Source organism: Gavia stellata, chromosome 1 (assembly GCF_030936135.1).
Source record: "Gavia stellata isolate bGavSte3 chromosome 1, bGavSte3.hap2, whole genome shotgun sequence".
Classification (NCBI taxonomy): domain Eukaryota; kingdom Metazoa; phylum Chordata; class Aves; order Gaviiformes; family Gaviidae; genus Gavia; species Gavia stellata.
In genome coordinates this window covers 76,767,482-76,785,637 of record NC_082594.1, presented here as the reverse complement: position 1 = coordinate 76,785,637, position 18,156 = coordinate 76,767,482, and the positions used below count along the sequence as shown (strand labels likewise).

The window sequence follows — 18,156 nt, the reverse complement described above, 5'->3', positions numbered from 1 at the left end:
CACCAGATCTCTTTACACAGTGCTGCTCTCCAGCCTCTTATCCCCCAGTTTGTATGTATAACTAGGATTACACCATCCCAGGTGCAGAATCCGGCACTTGCTCTTATTAGATTTCATATGGTTGGTGATAACCCAACTTGGGTCTGTCCTGCTGCCTAGCTGCTCATTTTCATGAAATCTGCAAAAATCTTGAGCTCAAAGAGGTCTTTCATCTCTGCGGAGTTTACACAAGGTTTGGCAGCCCTCTTGGGGGACGAGGGTGCTGGTAGTCACAAGGGCATAAACTCTTGGCCAACCAGGTGAAAAGCAGCTTCTCCAACTTCCAGCAGGGAAACTGGATTTTATACTCCCATGTCTGTGCTCCTTCCCCTTGGGGGACTGAAAACATGAGGAGTAGAAATATTCAACACCTAACCATAACAGAAGCTACAGAAAATACAGGAAGGCCAGCACATTAAAACTTGTTCATGAAACACTTTAAATAACAGAGCAAAGCCATCACATGCCTTACAACCACTTTTTATGCTTACCAGCACTCGATTCCAATCCAGGTTTTGCCTCACCAGCATTAGTTATCTACAATAAAGGACTTCTACTGCTCAGCTCACATTTTGACAGTTATTTTCCAACATGTCCTAAGCAGGCAAAACCAAGAGGAGTGATTTAATCACAAAAAACTGGGAGAAGGTGACCTGGTTCTCCATACCTTGCTGTAAGAACTGCCTTTCTAAGGTTTTAAATGGAGAACCTGGAACATGAAAACCACTTGCTGCGGGTAGAAGAACATACTTAAAACTGTACTCCTCCTCTCAGCCAGGGCAGAGGTTTGCAGGCAAGATCCCTCTGCGTCAGGCAACGCAGATGGGATGTTTACTCCCACTGCCAAGCAGCAGTTTATAATTAGCCCTGCCTGGAGTCTCATGAAATTAAATCCCACACAGTTTGTTTCAAACCCTGTTCCTCCGACAAGTACCCACCTATCGATAACTGCTTTTCAAGTTTAGTTTCTCTGCAGAGCAAGAGAAAACAAAAAGCTTTGCATAAAGTTCTGTTTAGAAGAATGAAGCCCCTTCCTACCTAAAATAAATATGGCCCAAACACAAATAACAACTGTAAATCAGCCAAAAAACAAAGATAATTTTTTACATCTGGGCAGCATCTGCTTTCTGTGCATCTGGAGTGTTCACTAATGTATCTGATGGGACTAAAGTCAGCTAAGCCTCCACTGCAACCAAGATTTATTTCCTCTTCAAAAAGATGCGTAAGACTACGCTAATAACTATCATATTTAATTTTTGTACAGTGATCCAAAAGCTACTTCCCTGAAAAGTTACTTTGTTTGCACCAATCTTGAAAATACATTACAGAGGAAGTTAGGCAATTATGTGGCCTAATCTTTTTCTGATCTGACTGCTCATAAATAGCTTTCAGACTAATATGTGGTTTATTTTAATATTTGAATTACTAAGTATTCTTTCCATCAAAAAATGGCAATTTACTATTTTAAAAAAGCCTACAAGGTCACACTTTGACTCAAAACTATTTGCTTAAATAACTGTAGTCATGTGAGGATTTAACAGAACATGGTTAAATAAGCCATTTACTGGGGAAGAAAGCCCCGTATTTTGAAGCAGTTTGGGGAATTTTGCTTGTCTAAAAGTTTCCCATGCACTGGGCAACTTTTGTTGCCCCTTTGAGCTGTAGAAAGTAAGAAAATGCAATGGGGCTCTAAACATTAGCTATAAGCAGAGTTTTCTGGGGAGGATTTAATATAGGAATAAGAGGACAGAATGAATAGCTTTAAATCAGCAGAAAGCATACAGAAGAACCAAGTCAACCACGAAGCTAGAGAATTAACACGATGGCAACAGTCCTGCCAAATGCTGAGCTGCTTATCGAGAAATGAGAAGGGGTAAAAGAGAACTATGCAATAGTTACAAAAGGTCTAAGAACTCCTGTGAGTCACTCCAATCAAGTAGATAAAAGCAAGTATTTGGCATCTTAATCACAACCTGCCCAGTGACGAGTTGTCTACCACAGTCTGGTTGTTTTCTTACAGTTCATAATTCTGCACATCCATAACCAATGTAACCACTATCCCTCCAAGCAACGGCTTGGATACTTGGTGATTCTCTTCTGGTTACACCCCTTGGAGGTAAACCAACACCAATCAAATGGCAGAGCCACAGGTCCAAGATCTCCTTAAGCTTAAAAGAGCTTCCAAAGCACTGTTGCTATCAGCAGCTTGGAAAGAGCTAAAGTATTTTCCGTGCTTTGGGGAAAGTTGTTTCTTGCAGAGAGTACCTCCCCCACATATTCAAAATACTCAAAACCCGGCTGACCACAGTCCTGGGCAACCTGCAGCAGCTGACCCTGCTGGACCAGGGGGTGGGACTGGAAGGTCTCCAGAGGTGTCCTCCAGCCTCAGCACCCTGTGGTTCTGTGACTTGGGCCAATTCTAGTCACTGGACTAAATTCCTTGTGCTACAAAACTCATATAACTACAAATAAAATAAATCACATTGTCCCTCTGCAATACTTTTTACAGATAAGAACTGAAATACATTGCTCTGTCTCATGAAGTTTGTAAGCGGAAACCTAAGCTACACTAACAAAAGCTGTTAGAAGAACATTTGGGTGACAGAAGCATGGCACTTGCATCAAGAAGTTACAAGATTAAGTTTTGGGGGCACTGGGATAGGAAGCGGGAAGAGAGGAAAAGGGTTTTGCAAAATAAAGGTGCTTGAATCCAGATGGCAACAAATAAAAAGATATTGCAGATAGTTATTTGATTTTCGCTCATTTCTTACCTGTAACTTCACAAGGGCCTGACCATACTTCAAGGCTGCAAATGCCATATACTATGCTTATTGCTATTTCACCTAAGTACTTGGCCTTACCAAGCATAAAGGCATTACTAAAATTTGTGAACATTTTAATAAAAGTATTTTCTAGAAAGCAAATACTAAGTTTCTTGTCGTGTAAATTCAGGGACTAAGGCAAAATACACCTGGCAGACAGAAGCATAGTCTTGTCTGCATTTATGTGCAGCACACCCTTGACGAAGGCTGCAGGTGTTTGATTAAGTGTTGCCTAGCCTTACGTTATTTAAAGCCTGCATGTTGGTACTTGTACCTGCAAGTGCTAGGCACACCGAAATTTTCAACCTTCCAGGTAACTGGTCTTGACTTCTTGCTACTGTTCCTCGTAGTAGCCCTAAACCACAGAGGCGTCACTGTGCATTAAGCATGAAGTTACTTGATGTCAGCAACGCCCGTCCCCAGCTGTGCAGTCTCACCCCACACCTGGGGCCACCACTGCCACTGCCTTCTCTTGCTTCAACACAGCACCTACGGAAGCCAGCCCTGTCCTTTTGCCCCTGGGGCAGGCAAGGAGCATCCCCTGCCCCTCTTCCCAGGTCTCAGGTGCCAGCACAATCACTGTCCCCCCAAGGAGGCTCATGGAGCAGGCACAACAGGCTTAGACACCTCTGCTCTCCATCATTGTCTCTTCAGAAACCTGTGCCAGGGCTGGACCAGGAGCTCTGAAGCAGTCTTAGGAAACCCTGCTCTCAAACCTCACCAAGATCAAGCAGGCACTGTGCACCTACTTCGCATTCAGCCGCTTTTGAAATTCTGTCTTGGCATAAGAAATGTCAGTAGTTAATTTTTTATAAGCCAAAGAAACCAAAATCCTTTAAGTACACGCTGCTCACAGTCTACAGCTTCAAAGTTTAAGCTGCTTGACAGACAGGACTTTAAGCCTTCACAAAGCTGACAAGCCTTGCAGCTGCTACTCATATAGCCTAAATTTCCATAACCAGGTGCATTCTTACCACAAAGGTCACATTTGCTCTTGTTATGAAAGTTCCCTTCCCTAACTATTACATCTATAAGTTTTCATAGTACAAAAGTGTATTAATTTTGTTAATATATTTTAGTTTACACTATACATTGCAATGTAGTGAGGCATTGGAATATTCTGGAGACTTTGGTATTGTTCACGCTTAAGTAAAAGAAACGAAAGGACAGCTTGGCCCTGTAAGGACGGACTTTGTTTCTTGGAAGCTTAGAGCTGCCATGAAGGATGAAAGATGCCCCTGGACAACCGAGACAATGCCAGCATCCTAGCCCCTCTAACACCTCTTTGAAACCCTCCCAGCACTGGCTGGCATCATAGATAAGTAACTATAGCAAGACTGACTCTAGGGACGTCTGGATCAATAGACAAGCAGCAAGAATGCTGCAGAAATATAGTTGCTTTGCAAAGTTTTACTATGATTAATAATCAGTAGTGTGGGTGTTAGTGATTAGTCAAATCATGTTGTACCTGAACATTTGAAGGGTATAAGAACCCTGTGTAAAACCATATTCGAGGTGCCTCAATTTGGCTGGGACACTTCACGAGCATTTATAAATATTTACCCTTATAATTTTATATTTTGGTCCTAGCCTCTCCCTAGCAGACATCTAGCAATAGCAATAGCTTCAGCAGTTCTTGGCAAGAACCTTTCGGCAGTTGACTGACATCTGTGAAACCTCTTGCTCTGTAGCAAGTACTTCAAAACAGTGGGCATATCACAAGCAGTCAAAACTATACTTTGAAAACTGTGGAGCAGTATACACACTGACAGCACTAAGATGGACAACAGAGGAGATGGTAGGGCTGGGAAGGGGAATGAGTTCAAGGCTCCTTGAACACTCAATGTTCTCACATTCATAAAGAGATTCATGAACATTAAGCCTCACTGGGATAACAACTGAAATCTCAGCCAGCACCAAAAATTAACAGTTCAATACACTGGAAAGACTACAATGACAGTTAATCAAAAGATTAGTCTCGAATTTAAGAAACCTGTTTTATCCAAGCAGGTTGCAAACTCTTCAGTATTGTATAATTTAATAAATTCATTGGTTCTCTTGAAAGTAACTACAACTGGCATCAAGTAACCTAATGCTATTTTATCGCCAGAAGTTTATCTATACTCCTATTCAGATAATAACATTCTAAATTCCCTTTGCACTGAAAACCTCTATATGCATCTGTACAGTTCAGTACCCTGCCCAGCCTTGTGCAGAGAAAGGGAGAAGTGTTCTCAGGGCAATTGTGTGATCTCTTGAGCCATGACTTCAAGAGTTGCATGCTTTTTCTGCTCATTCCAATGTTCAGTAAAACACTTTACACAGAAATAAAGTGTGTAAGATGATAGACTGGAGGCTTCCCTCCTCACCAAATGATCAGGAATCACCAGCATTTTGTTTTGTCTGCATCCTTACTTGCTCACACTCTGCACCTTCTGGTAGCCTCTTGGATTGGGGCTGGGAGGGACAGAAGGAAGAGCAGTCCTGAGCGGGCTCGGAGGAAAAGGGAAGTGCAGCAGTGAGGCTCAGCTGCAGAAAGGTTAGGGAGGTCCACACTAGATGAAAGATGGTAAAGTTTTAGCACCAAGGAAGAAGGAAGTATTAAGAAACCAAGATTTGTGATCTGGCAGCCAGTGAAGTAAAAGCTCAAAAAACTCAACAGTTACAGTAGTATGTAATCCTCACTCTGAATCAAGGAAAAAGAATTTAAATTATAACTTATGATGAACAAGTAAATGGAACTTGGCCTTCCATTTAGAAATTCCTTCTTTAAAATAAAACTTAGTTGAAATATACACTTGCAATGTGCACAGAATAAGTCAAGAATACTCTTATTTTTACGCAGTACACTGAAATGATGGCTCGTAGTAAGCAAGACTTTTTTAATGTCTGCTGGTACTTGTAAGCTGACAATTTCATTTCACAGCCTGTTTCTTTTACCTTTCTCACCAAAAGTCTTACCAGTTCAAAACAATTTGTATACTAATAGCAAAATTCAAAACAAAATCTGTAATCTAGTCAGAAACATTAACTGAACAGTTAAATTGACTTTGCTTTTCCAGACTTTTTTTCATCATGGCTTGTTCAGTAATGGCTAAAAAGATTTTTCAGTCTTGTCAATCTGCATACTTAAAAAGAGCTACTACAGCTTTTGCTAAAAGAAAGAAGAGGAAGACTGGGTTTTACAATGAGGGTTTCCTGTGGGGAAGGCAGAGGTAGAGGAAACCAGAGCCAGTACAGTGGTTTGCAACGATTCAACTCATGAGATTGAATCAGTTCTGGAACTAATCAACTCGTTTTATAACAAAATCTATTGTTCTGCTAAAACTTCAAACATCAACATGTTTGATTAGCATAAAAGTGACACTTTTCTTCCTGCAGGTATTTACTATTAAGGGATTAATTGAGACAGAGTTGCATTAAGTGACAATTCAGCGGGCCAGGATTTCGCAGTTTGTGCTCTGTTGCACTGCACCAGCATTGGTTTGGAAACGTGCAGACTAGCTTCAGCCACAGAATATGTGATGTGACAGCAGTCTGCTTTCCTGGGCGATGGGGAACACTGGAGGAGAAGGCTCATTTTTTCTACTTCAACTAACTTTGTATCATGTACGCAAAATTACTACCTAAAAAAGTATTTCTGAAGTATAGACATGTACACAGAGATACTGCATGCACCCAGGTCAATGTGCCTAGTTTTAGTTGCCCAAACCAGACAGATAAAAAACTAAATAGATTAGTTGGAATCCAACTAAGTGGCAGCCACAGATAAATGGAAAGCCAGAAATGTGGTGTAGGTTTTGTCAGATGAGGGTTTATTTTTTGTTTCTCATTAAAAAAATTTTTTTTTTTTTTTTACTTCCCATCCTTCATTATTGTTACTTGAGGAACAAGATAAATCTTCCCTTTTGTACCAAGGCTATGTTCTTAGTAGTTCCAGTGTGTTCATGTGCTCAGCAAAACACCTGGAAGGCGTTGACAGTGAAACCTTAAGCATTTCTAGTTCAAGTGCATCTTGTGAAGGTACTTCTATTCTGCTATATTTAGACAAAAACTTTTATCAAGAATTCTCCATGTCTACCCTAAGAAATAGTTTCACCATCTCCACTCTGATTCTGTATCACCTTCTAATGCAAACTGGATTTTATATTCCAGTGTTATCGCTTGCAGGCAGCCATTACACATGCCAGACTTTAGTCTGCACTAAAAATTTATTCATTTAGTAGAACACCACAGAATACGAATGGATGGAAAAATTGTCCTCCGGACAGGTAAGACTTGCAAGCTGAAGGGAGCCATGCCTGGGTGCAGGACTGGCAGTGGAGACAGTGACAAAGATGCAATGGCAAAACCCAAGGGAAAGTTGTAGAAGCAGCAGTGGGCAAGGAAGAAGAAGATGGAGAGAGTCAGAGAGGTGTGGATGCAGGGAAGCTGCCAGCTCACGACAGCCACAAGCTTCAGAATCACAGGTCTTGCCTGGAGTTTTGGTGGGGCGGGGGGGAAAGGTCCACATCTCTGCTTAGTTAGCATAGTAAAGAGCTGGCCTTTACAGAAGGCCAAAATAGCAAAAAGGAAAGCTGGAAGTTTTTGTGAAAAGGGGCAGGGGGAGGGATGTCATAAACCAGATTGCAAACTTGCTGGCTAAAACAAGCATGGATAGCTCTGATCTGAAGAAGTGATGTCTGTATAACCATTTGCAACATTTGGGGAGGGAGAGGGCAGGGAACAGTTGATGAAGTAACTGCTGAATTTGGGATTCAATCACAAGATGCCTGGCATCCAGGATGTACTGAGAAACACAGAGGCAGGCAGAGATTCCTGGCATCAAAGAGGGAGAATACAGACAGGCATGGATAGCTGGAGGCGAGGGAGGAAACAGAAGATTGAAAGAGAAAGACAGAAATATAGAAAAAGATAGACTTATCCAAAAGCTTTCCACATAGGCTTCCCCAAACCCTTCCCTCAAACCTTATCCTGAAACTTCTTGTTTCTAAATTTAACAAGGACTTGTGTGCCTCCAGAGCTGTCTGTTTTGTCCAACAATAGTATCAGCTCTAATAAAAACTGTATCCTACTCGACACATTTGCCTCTCTTATTTTTAACTCACCACATCATGCTACTATCACCACTAGCCTAGCCCCTTCCCTCTTCACAAAGGTTCAGTATTTTCCTCCAAATCGTAGGGAAAAAAACAGTAGTGGTAAAATATAAGTCTAAACACTGTAACTCCATTTTTTCCAGATAGAAAAGGTTTAGAATGTAGTATTTTTGAGGCAGTAATAAAAACAGTAATGCTACCAATATCGCAAAGTATAAACAGACTCACAGAATTGGCTATCCTGGAAATATCAGAGTTTAACAAATGTTTCAATGTATTTTTCCTTCAAAATATTGGACTTCTTCACAAACAGAAAAGATGAAAGCAGTATTTTCTGTGGTTAAGCAAAACTGCATACAAAGACAGTTTTACAATTAAAATCTGATCTTTACCAATGACGGTTTTACCAATTAAACTGATAGGTGTTTAATCAAAAGGAACTTCTACCTCATGGAAAGATTAACTTGTATGCTGTGTCATAATATTTACCTGATGAAAGAAAAACTGCTATCCTAAAAACAAAGTTTGATTTTACCTAGATTAAAACGCTTTGGCTCAAACTGAAATCAGCTTTGCACGTACTTCACACACATCAAGAAATTAATACCATTTCTTGTGAAAAATTTCAAAGAAACAAGAAATCCAACGGGAGTTTTACAGGACTCAAGCTATGAAGAAAGTAGAGCAGAATTAACATCTGCAGTTAATTAACAGTTACCTTAGTCAATAGGTTTTTCTTTTACAAATACAGTTAAAGATGCCATTTCTTAGATGTTTATAGTATGTGGACTTTTCACAGGTGACTGAAATCTGTATAAAGGAAACCAACTCATTTGTTATACAGCCAATGATGTTGTGTGATGAGACCTGACTTAAAAAGTAAATGTTGTCTTTTAAAATGATCCTTTTCCCAAAACATGTTAGAATGATTCCTGCATTTGATGTGTTATTTATGTATTTTAAAGGAACTGTTCTGTATTTAGAAAAACTGTTGTAAACAGGCATTACGCCATGAAGAACTAAGTTCTTGGACTGTCACAGGAATTTGCCTTATGACTTTTTGGAATTCTTCGTAGAAAATCTTCTGGATCCTATTCTTCTGAGTTCTCCAGTCACATCAAATGCAGAGGCTAAACCAATTTAAAAGGAGTTTGTGATGAGTATCACTGCAGTAATTTTTATTTTCAACATGTGAAAAATGTGCTTTCCTGCAGCAAGCAGGGAAATCTTTCCCAGACTAGAATTTGCAAGCATATAGAGACAGCAAGACTTTTTTTTTTTTTAAAGAAAAACCAAACTAAAACAAATTTTTATGATACCAAGCAACCTTCCAAACGCAACCTTTTGCAGTATTGATCCCAAGTCTGCAGAAAAGCTGACTCAGCGCTGTTGTCACTACATCCTCTTGCAAGGTGGCACAGAGACCTCCTGGGCCAGCCAATAACATACAGACAGGCAAAGGGCAAGACACACAAACTGTAACACTGTTTCTCTGTATTAGAAATAACTGGCAGGGCCTGGGTAGCAGGGGCTGATAACATGGTGGGACCCCAGCTGACCAAGGAATAACCTACTATGCACCACGCTGGAGGGAGCATACCATAGGATTCACAGCAAGGCCAGGGATAATACCAAGATTCCGGCACTATAGTAAATCTTGGGGAAAAATGCCTGGAAAGAATAGGAATTCTGCATGCTCCTGTCCTAGATCCTGGGACCTGAACAGAAAAGGAGAGGGTATGACCAAGTCGAATGGAAGGTCCTTCAGAGATGCAGCATTGCCAGCTGAGGAGTTGTGAGCACAGGGCAGAGTCGGAGCTTGGTTCAATCATTGCCTTCTCCTGCCCCAGCCTCCAGAACACATACTGTTTTGACAACCCACGTGAATTCACTGCACTGGGGGGGGGGTGGGGCGCGGCTACTAGCCTGGCAGCAGGTACAGATAACCAAATTTATTGGGCTGTCCGAGTAAGGTGGCAACGCACCACTTGGCCTTATCTACATTGTGCCCTAATGGATATTAGTGCTCAATGGACCTTATTGCCCTTGTGTAGCAGGGACGAACGAGTAGTTATTCACAAAGTAAGTGGAGAAGACACATGCCTACCTCTAGTGGAAGGGAGCCTCAGTTTGAATAGACAAGATTGGTAGCCCCTACCTGTCGCCACCACCCTGCTGCCCCTGCCCTCCTTGGGCTTGACTTTCTTGACCACTGTAGATGGACAGATGAGACAGGAAGGCATTGGGCTTTTGGTATAGGCAGTGTGCTTTGTACAGGAGGGAACCAGCTACAGGACTCTTACTGACCCCAGCGATGTTGCATCCACTCAGATAGACCTAGTTGTTCTTCCCTTAGCAACCTAAATAATTTGCTGAAAGAGGTATTGAACTGCTTAAGGAGCTGCTAGTGTGATTTAAAAAGTAATCAGTAACTGATTCCCTGGAAAAACAAGGGGAGGGGGGCTCTCAAACACATTTACCTTACAACAGTCCTGTTCGGCCTGTCCAGAAGCATACTGGAGAATGGCACTGAACACCAGACGTCAGAGCTTTGAACGACGTAGCTGCTGCATTAGCAGCTGTAGTTCCAGGCGCGCTGCAGCTCTTGCATGAGCCAGAAGCCAAAGAATATACCTGGTATGTTACAACTGATGTTGCAAATGCTTTCTTTTCAATCCCTCTGGCTGAAGAAGCAAGACCTCAATTGCCTTCATCTGCAAGGTGTGCAGTATGTCTGGAACCGGCTTTTGCAAGGGGTGGAAACACAGCCCTACCATCTGCCATGGCATCATCCACAAAAACCTTAAAGCAACATACCTCTAGAGAATTTTTCCACTGCATCGATGATGCATTGACTAGAAGAAAAACTCTCAAAGAAGTACTAAGTAATGGGCAACAGGTAATCTTTATCTTTCCCAGCTTGAACAGATTAGTCCGTGGCCAGCAAATCAACAATATGAGGAAGACTGAACACCTCTGGCTATAAAATGAGTTATATGTTGAAAATAGCCAGTGGAGTTTGTTTACTGATGGATCCTGTCAAATCACAGCAGGAAACGGGGCTCCAAGCAGCTTGGAGCCCCTCCACAGGGGAGGCTGCCACCTGCAAAGGGACAAGAGGCTGCCATCAGTTTGTAGAAGTAATGGCCTTTGGAGTTGCCTTGGAACATGCTCAGGAGCATCAGTGGCCCTGAGTATACATACACACAGATTCCTGAATGATCACTAATGTGGTGCAGAAATGGCTCAAAGATTGGAATCATGATAACCAGCAGCAGTGAGGAAAACCACTTGCAGCAGCAGAAGAACGGAAATTAATAAAACAGCTACTTGGAGAAACTGGTGTTAATGCGCATATCTGAAATTCAAAGGCAATTTGAGACACATAATAACCAGACTGACCATTTAGCTCAACTTGCCAGCAAAAATTTAGGGTTTAAGCACAAAGGAAAGCTATTTTCAGCCAGGTAGGTCCACGAAACTGCTGCTCAGGTACTGGGGCAGAGAACACAGCTTACACTTGTCCCAGGAAGCCATAGTGCAAGCAACTAGGCAATGTGAGTTTTGTGGAATAAGACGACACACATGGAAAGTATGAATGATGAAACTGTATGTGCAATGGGAGAAAGAGAAGTTTGGAGAAGCCTGGCAAGTAGATCAGCCCCCTTCTCTCCAGCAATGCTGGCAGGTGCTGTGTCTTCACACTGGCAAAGCTAGCAATGGGTTGTTAGAAGCTTTTCTACTTGGAAAGAAAATGTAGGCAGCAAACTTATTTGTTGGCATGATGGAATGCAGCCTTAGCTAGACTCAGATAGCAGTAGTCATTTCAAAACCACAGCTGTCCAAGAATGAGGGCAAGATTGTGGAGCACAGCAGGTGTTTCATATTCCTTCTAAACCCCAGGCATCTGGAAAGGTAGAATGGTACAATGGCTTACTTAAAACTGCACTCCAGGGAAAGGGAATCTCACCTCCACAAAGCTGGGAGGGAGCTAATTAACATAAAAGTAGGAGCCCATCATAGCAGCCCTACAGAAAACCATATACCCCAAGTTCAGCTGGGTGACAAGGTACCAGCCAGCCCTAAGAACACCAAAATTGAGAAACAAGTTCATGTCTATCCTCCTGCAGCAACTGAAATCCCTAAGGAACGTGTGGACGAGGCATTGTGGGACATGGTTTAATGGGCATGGTGGTGTTAGTTGATGGTTGGACTTGATGATCTTATAGGTCTTTTCCAACCTTAGTGATTCTGTGATATTCTGAGTCCTTATCACTTGAGGACCAGGAATTACCTGCTAGGTGGCCTTTGGAAAAGTGATAATGAAATTAAATATGTGCTGTTACATATGATAAATTATCTTACTTTACTTCATTAACTATGCCTTGTGTTTTGGAGACACAAGACACACATGTTTGCAGACAAGAGATATGTCCAAACAATTCCTAAGTACATGTTGCTCAAGAATATACAGGGCATGAACTGGGCACGGTTTCAGCCACAGAGGCCTGCAGGGTGCCCTGTCTGGGAAGAGGCCATGAACTGTCCCTGTGCCGCTTACAGTCATGTCATGTTGGCACTGACACCGATGGTGTGCACGCAACCTTCAACTGGTCAGAGGAGCACAGAGTATTCCTGCTTGAACACATGTAAGAAAAAGCATCAGCCAGCTGGGACAGGAGACACATGAGGAGATGGTCTGAGAGACTCACAGAGGGAGAGAATGCAGAGGGGAAATGTGGCTGGGGATGTGCTCTGGGCAGGAGGGGTTCCATGCCAACAGGGTACATCCCTGAGGGACTTCAGCTATGAACCATCCACATCAGGGCAAGCACACCCCTGAGGGACTCCAGCTGTAGGCCACTCACACCAGGGCCACCCACACCAGGGCAGGAACAGCCCAGACAGACCATAAGCGACCCTCACTGGGGCAGGGACACTGAGAAGCAAAGAAGAGCAGAGGAAAATCAGCAGGAAGCAAGGAGAAGCAGCAGAAAGAAACCATTAAGCACATGACCTTCCTGCTCTGGCTGTCACGTCACCGAAGGAGCAGGGGATGGGCTGAGCGTAACCTGCAGTGAAAACCAAGGAAGCCGAGATGGGGTGGGTAGGGGTGTTTGCCTTCAGCTGAAAGTAGGGAAGGGGGAGGATCTTAGAGGTTTGATTTTCTTTCTCTCAATTCCCAAATACATGATTAGAAGTTTATGTTAACTGTCAGTAAGCTAATTTAGGTAAAAGTTCCCCGAGTTGAGACTGTTTTGCTTGTAACATTCTCTTGAAACACTTTTACTAGACTCCAAAGAGTAGGTTCCCGTGCCAGAGCATGGAAAAGCAGTTTGGCTAAAAGAAAGAGGCTTGCGCCTGGCAAGATGATCTTAACTGATGAAGATTACTATTATTACTGCATTTCACTAACACAGCTGTTACCCGATGAAATACAAGTTGATTGCAGTGAGAGGTTCAAGACAGCAAGAGTTAAAGCAGCATCCCTTCCCAAGTGCAGGCAACCCCACCACGTGCACCAGAGTAACATCAGGAAAATATTGAAATTGGTCTTGGCTGGATGGCAGTAGGCTGAGTCACGCTTAACTCTTGCCAAGTTAAATCACTCTAACTACAGAAAGCTTAAGGATTGTTGCAGTGATGTCATTTTGATGTAGCAGTGCAGTGGCCATTTTATATAAATAACAACACATAAAACAACCCTCTTACCCATTTCAAATTAGAGGAAATAGAAAGATGGAGAAACATTTACTGCACTTTTCAAGTTCATGCTGCCGTGTATGCACACTAGCACTGCTACTAAAATTGTTCAACTGAAAGAAAGTTGTGTGGTTGGTTGGTTAGGTTTTTTTAAATCAGATTTAAAAGTCAAACAACTCCAGAGCCCACAAAGCAGAGATCAGTCTGCAGGAGTCCCTCTGCCACCTCCCTGCCCCAGCTGAAAGCTCCATCTACTACAATACAGACAGGCTGATTTCACCATCTTTCATCCAACTAGTCATTTTTTCTCAACACTGACTTGCCTCAACAAGAAGTCAGGGGCGCAAGTGTTTCCTTCCCTTTGCTCATAGCCCTGTAATTACAGCGGTCTTACGAATAAGGGATCTCCACTTGTAATTCACCTTAGGCTACTGATCTTGCAACATAGATACCTCAGCCTCCAGCGTTTATTTTGCTCGCCTCCCAGTGTTCACTATCACAACTGTTTCTTCTGGCAAATGTGTTTCAACCAACAAGCTCTACTCAATTCTTGCAAAGGGTACTTAAAGCATATATTCCTGAGTCCAGACTCAAGATCCTCAGTAAGCAGACAGCTTTATATGCCTTGATCATTCTACAGTAGATAAGGGAAACTTTTGAGCCTGGTGTCTGCGTGCAGCAATTTTCTGCCGCTCATCATGTATGGATTTTTTTGTTTAATTCTCCTTCTGCTGTGCTCTTCATATAAATTGTACAGAACATCTGCTGCCTAATACTTTCTTTTATTGTATTTTGAAAACCAGATGCCTAACCTGGTGGTTTTGAAGATGCAAGGCGGCTGAGCCAGCCCCAGAGCTCACAGCCAGCCAAAGCAGGAAGCCTCCAGCCCTCTCCACCCCTGCCCCCAGCTTATTTCCACTCTCGGATGCTGGGCCCTGCCACTCCCTTGCGCTGGCTCTGACACCCATCAAACACTCCGCAGAGCAAACTCAATGCACCAGATTAGTCACGTGCTGACTTATCAAGCTGAATCATCTCAGTACAGGCCCCGATGGGCACCAGACCAAACAGAGTAGGAGAGGAATGGGAAGATCCCACTCCTCAGCAGGGACAAGCTGTTAAGACTGCCTATAGAAACTGATGATATAAAAACTCACATTCAACCTGCCTCTGGATCCAGGCCCAATGGTATATAAATTCCAGCTTTGCCTGACTTACAGAGCTCATACTTGGCAAATGAGACAACACCTGAATACCAGTTATGAAGTTAAAACTGCAAGCTCTTTTTCTAAGCAAGCTCAAATAACAAAGTTCACTCTTGCTTAATAAGACATTCAAATTGAATATTGTTTTGACACTAACAGCTTTCACGTGCCTAAAATGGATGATCCCGTAAGAAGTTCTCAGTCCTGAGGCACAGACTAGCCTGCCTGAATTGCAAAAGCAAGCAGTGCCAGTGAAACCAGTCACCTCCAAACCATCGCACCACTGCTGAACTGCTTGTGAGGCAAGATCCTTAACTTTCTATAGCAGTTCTGCAAATTCAGACTACAGACAGCCTACCAACAGTGAAATTAAAATTTTCAAAAGTATGTAATTCAGGTTTTGCCTTTTTTTTAATTTAAGATTGCACCACCACAAATGTGAAATTCCCTGAAGGGCCCCACCCTACCCAGGCTGACATTCTCAACAGTTCTTGAATTCTTGCAAGTTTTGTTTAAGGTAAAAGTGTCCAAACTAATTATAACCTATCTACTTGGTTCGTATTATCAGCATTAACCAGTACCCAGATAAATTAACCAGCTTTTTAAGAGCACTCTGTTAAAAATGTAGCATCGTTTTCCTCAGAACTCAAAACAAAACCCCTGAAGGCAGTTTTTGTGCGCCTTCCCTGCGGTGAAGCAAAAACCAGACTCTCTTCACCTCCAAACTTCTTGGCAGAAAGTTCAGAAAGACTATTTTTGAGTGACTCCAAATATTTCCACATCTTAAGAGCATTACACCAAAGATCTTGCTGTCCATCACTGTGAGGACTGCTTGCAGAGATAGAGGAGCAAGTTTTCCACATAAGTAGTAAGACGATATCTAAATGTTAGCAGCCCGAATCACCTGTCAGTTTTAAAGGTGGTTACTGTAAAATTGTACTATTTTTCCAAGAGTTCAGCTTTGCTAACCTAGCAGATAAGACCATGACAAGGCCACTGCAAAAGAACTGGATTCAAACAGGCTAGACACAAAAATGCTTATCTGGCATCCCGCATGCAGCATCTACAGCTTCCAGTCAAAGCTAGGAACAGATATTTTTCCTTCTCTCTTACAGTGAAGAGATAGGTATCTAAGTTTTGAAGTGTGACTTTTACAAAGCACCTGAAAGAAAATACCTAGGCATAGCACCAAGTATGCTTATTAACATAGTTTAAAAAAAAAAAAAGTTTCTTAGAAATAGGTCATATAAATGGGAAATGTCAGTTTGCACTGCATATTCCAGTTTAGGAGTCTTCCTCATGAAACAAACTTGGTATTGGGAACTTTGCTACTTTTATCCCCCCCGCCCAAACCGTTTCTTTATACCAAATACCAGCGTGCTATTACTTACACAACGTTTCGATCAGGATTCAAGAAAATCATCGCTGACACACACTGAAGCCGTGAAAATCTAGACCGGTGTGTTCTACCCTGCAGTTTTGCCATAATACTTTTTTTTTAAAAGGCTATTGTGTGACGGCAAACGTTCTGGTGAGTAACTATCCAATGCCCTGGAATTGCCGTAACTCCCCTTTCTTCCCTAAAATGGAAGCCGAGCTCCAGCAGCGCTCCCCGCCGCCCCGAAACCCCCTCCAAGCCTCCTTCAGGGCCCCCCCTGCACCCAAAGGCCCTACTGGGGCGAGTACCACGTATTCACCGAAGAGATTAAAAACAAGACAGGGTTTCCAGTGCGGGAGGCAGGCAGAAAGCTCAGGAATACTTTTCCAGTTAGTTAAAAGGAAAAAAAAACAAACCCAAACACAAAAACAAGCCAAAAAAGGGCTGGAGGGAGAGAGCACCGCTTCCCCGCCCCGGCAGAAACGGGCAGCCGGCGCCCGGGGACCCGCCCGGCTCCCTCCCGGGCTCCTCTCGTCCCCGGGGCCGCTCCCCCGACGCCCCCCGCGCCTCCGTGCCGAGCGGCAGCGGCCGGCCACCCGCCCCGGGGACGGAGGGCAGGGGCGCGGTCCCGCCCCAAGCCCGGCGGGGCAGCGGGGTTCCGCGGCAGGACCGCTCCCCGCCCCCCCTCCTCACCTCTGGCGGAGATCAGGACGACGAGGAGCACCACCAAGGGAAAGAGTCTCCAGCACCGCATGGCTGCCGGCCCCACACACGCCACCCGCTCCCTGACAGCCGCTCCCGGCACCCGCCGCAACCGCTCCCGCCTGGCCGGAGACGGCCCCGCCCCGCCGCCCGGGGCTGGGTGCGCCGCGCGGAACACGCCCAGGGCGCCGCGCTGTCAGGCCGGGCACCGTCCCTCCGCTGCGGGGGGGTGTAGGAGGGCGAGGGCGAGCCGTCCCGTCCCGCCGGGGCCGCTTCTCCCGGGGCAGAGCCGGGCTCTCCTGCTCGCCACAGCGGCAGGACAGCGCCCGGCCTGACAGCGCGGTGGCAGCGGGGGGGGGCGCGGAGCCCGTCCGCCTGCGGGAAGCGGGCCTCCCCTCGGGCCCCCGCGGCTCTCGTCAGGGCGCGGCGGTTGGGCGGCCGTTACCCGCCATTGCCGTGCCGCGCCGCGCCCGCGGGGAGGGCGGGCGGTGGCGGCGGAGCCCCGTTCCCCGGTGGGCTGGAGGCGTCGCGCTGAGGCCGGGAACGGAGTTTCCCGGGTGGGCTCGGCCGAGTCCTTCCGGCTCCGGCGGGCTGGAGAAGGAGCAGGGCTTCGGGGCGTGCGGGTTGATGCTGCTCAGCCCTGACAGCTCCTGTGCAGCCTGCGTGCGAAAAAAGGGGGCACCGGACCGACGAGCCTCAAAGGAGGCCTCGTTTTCTGGATGGAATGAGCTCCGGCCGGTCACAAGCGGTGTTCCCCAAGGCTCAGTTTTGGCACCAGTCTTGTTTAATATCTTTGTCGATGATCTGGATGAGGGGACTGAGTGCTCTCTCAGAAAGTTTGCAGGAGACACCAAGTTGGGCGGGAGTGTTGATCTGCTTGAGGGTCGGAAGGCTCTGCAGAGGGATCTGGACAGGCTGGATCGATGGGCCCAGGCCAACTGTATGAGGTTCAACAAGGCCAAGTGCCGGGTCCTGCACTTGGGTCACAACAACCCCATGCAACAATACAGGCTTGGGGATGAGTGGCTGGAAAGCTGCCCTGCAGAAAAGGACCTGGGGGTGTTGATTGACAGCTGGCTGAAGATGAGCCAGCAGTGTGCCCAGGTGGCCAAGAAGGCCAATGGCATCCTGGCCTGTATCAGAAATAGTGTGGCCAGCAGGAGCAGGGAGGTGATCGTGCCCCTGTACTCGGCGCTGGTGAGGCCGCA

At 44.8% G+C, this 18,156-nt stretch overlaps 1 protein-coding gene across 2 annotated transcripts in view; it reads right to left on the bottom strand.

The window, feature by feature from the left end:
* CD99 (CD99 molecule (Xg blood group)) overlaps positions 1–17,042 on the bottom strand; it is a 34,656-nt gene extending 17,614 nt beyond the window's left edge. For both annotated transcript variants that reach the window (XM_059821913.1, XM_059821920.1), the window contains exon 1: positions 16,940–17,042. In XM_059821913.1, the coding sequence (XP_059677896.1) occupies positions 16,940–17,000 (61 nt within the window). In that variant the 5' untranslated portion in view covers positions 17,001–17,042. The remainder of the gene's footprint in view (positions 1–16,939) is intronic.
* Positions 17,043–18,156: the final 1,114 nt, after the last annotated feature.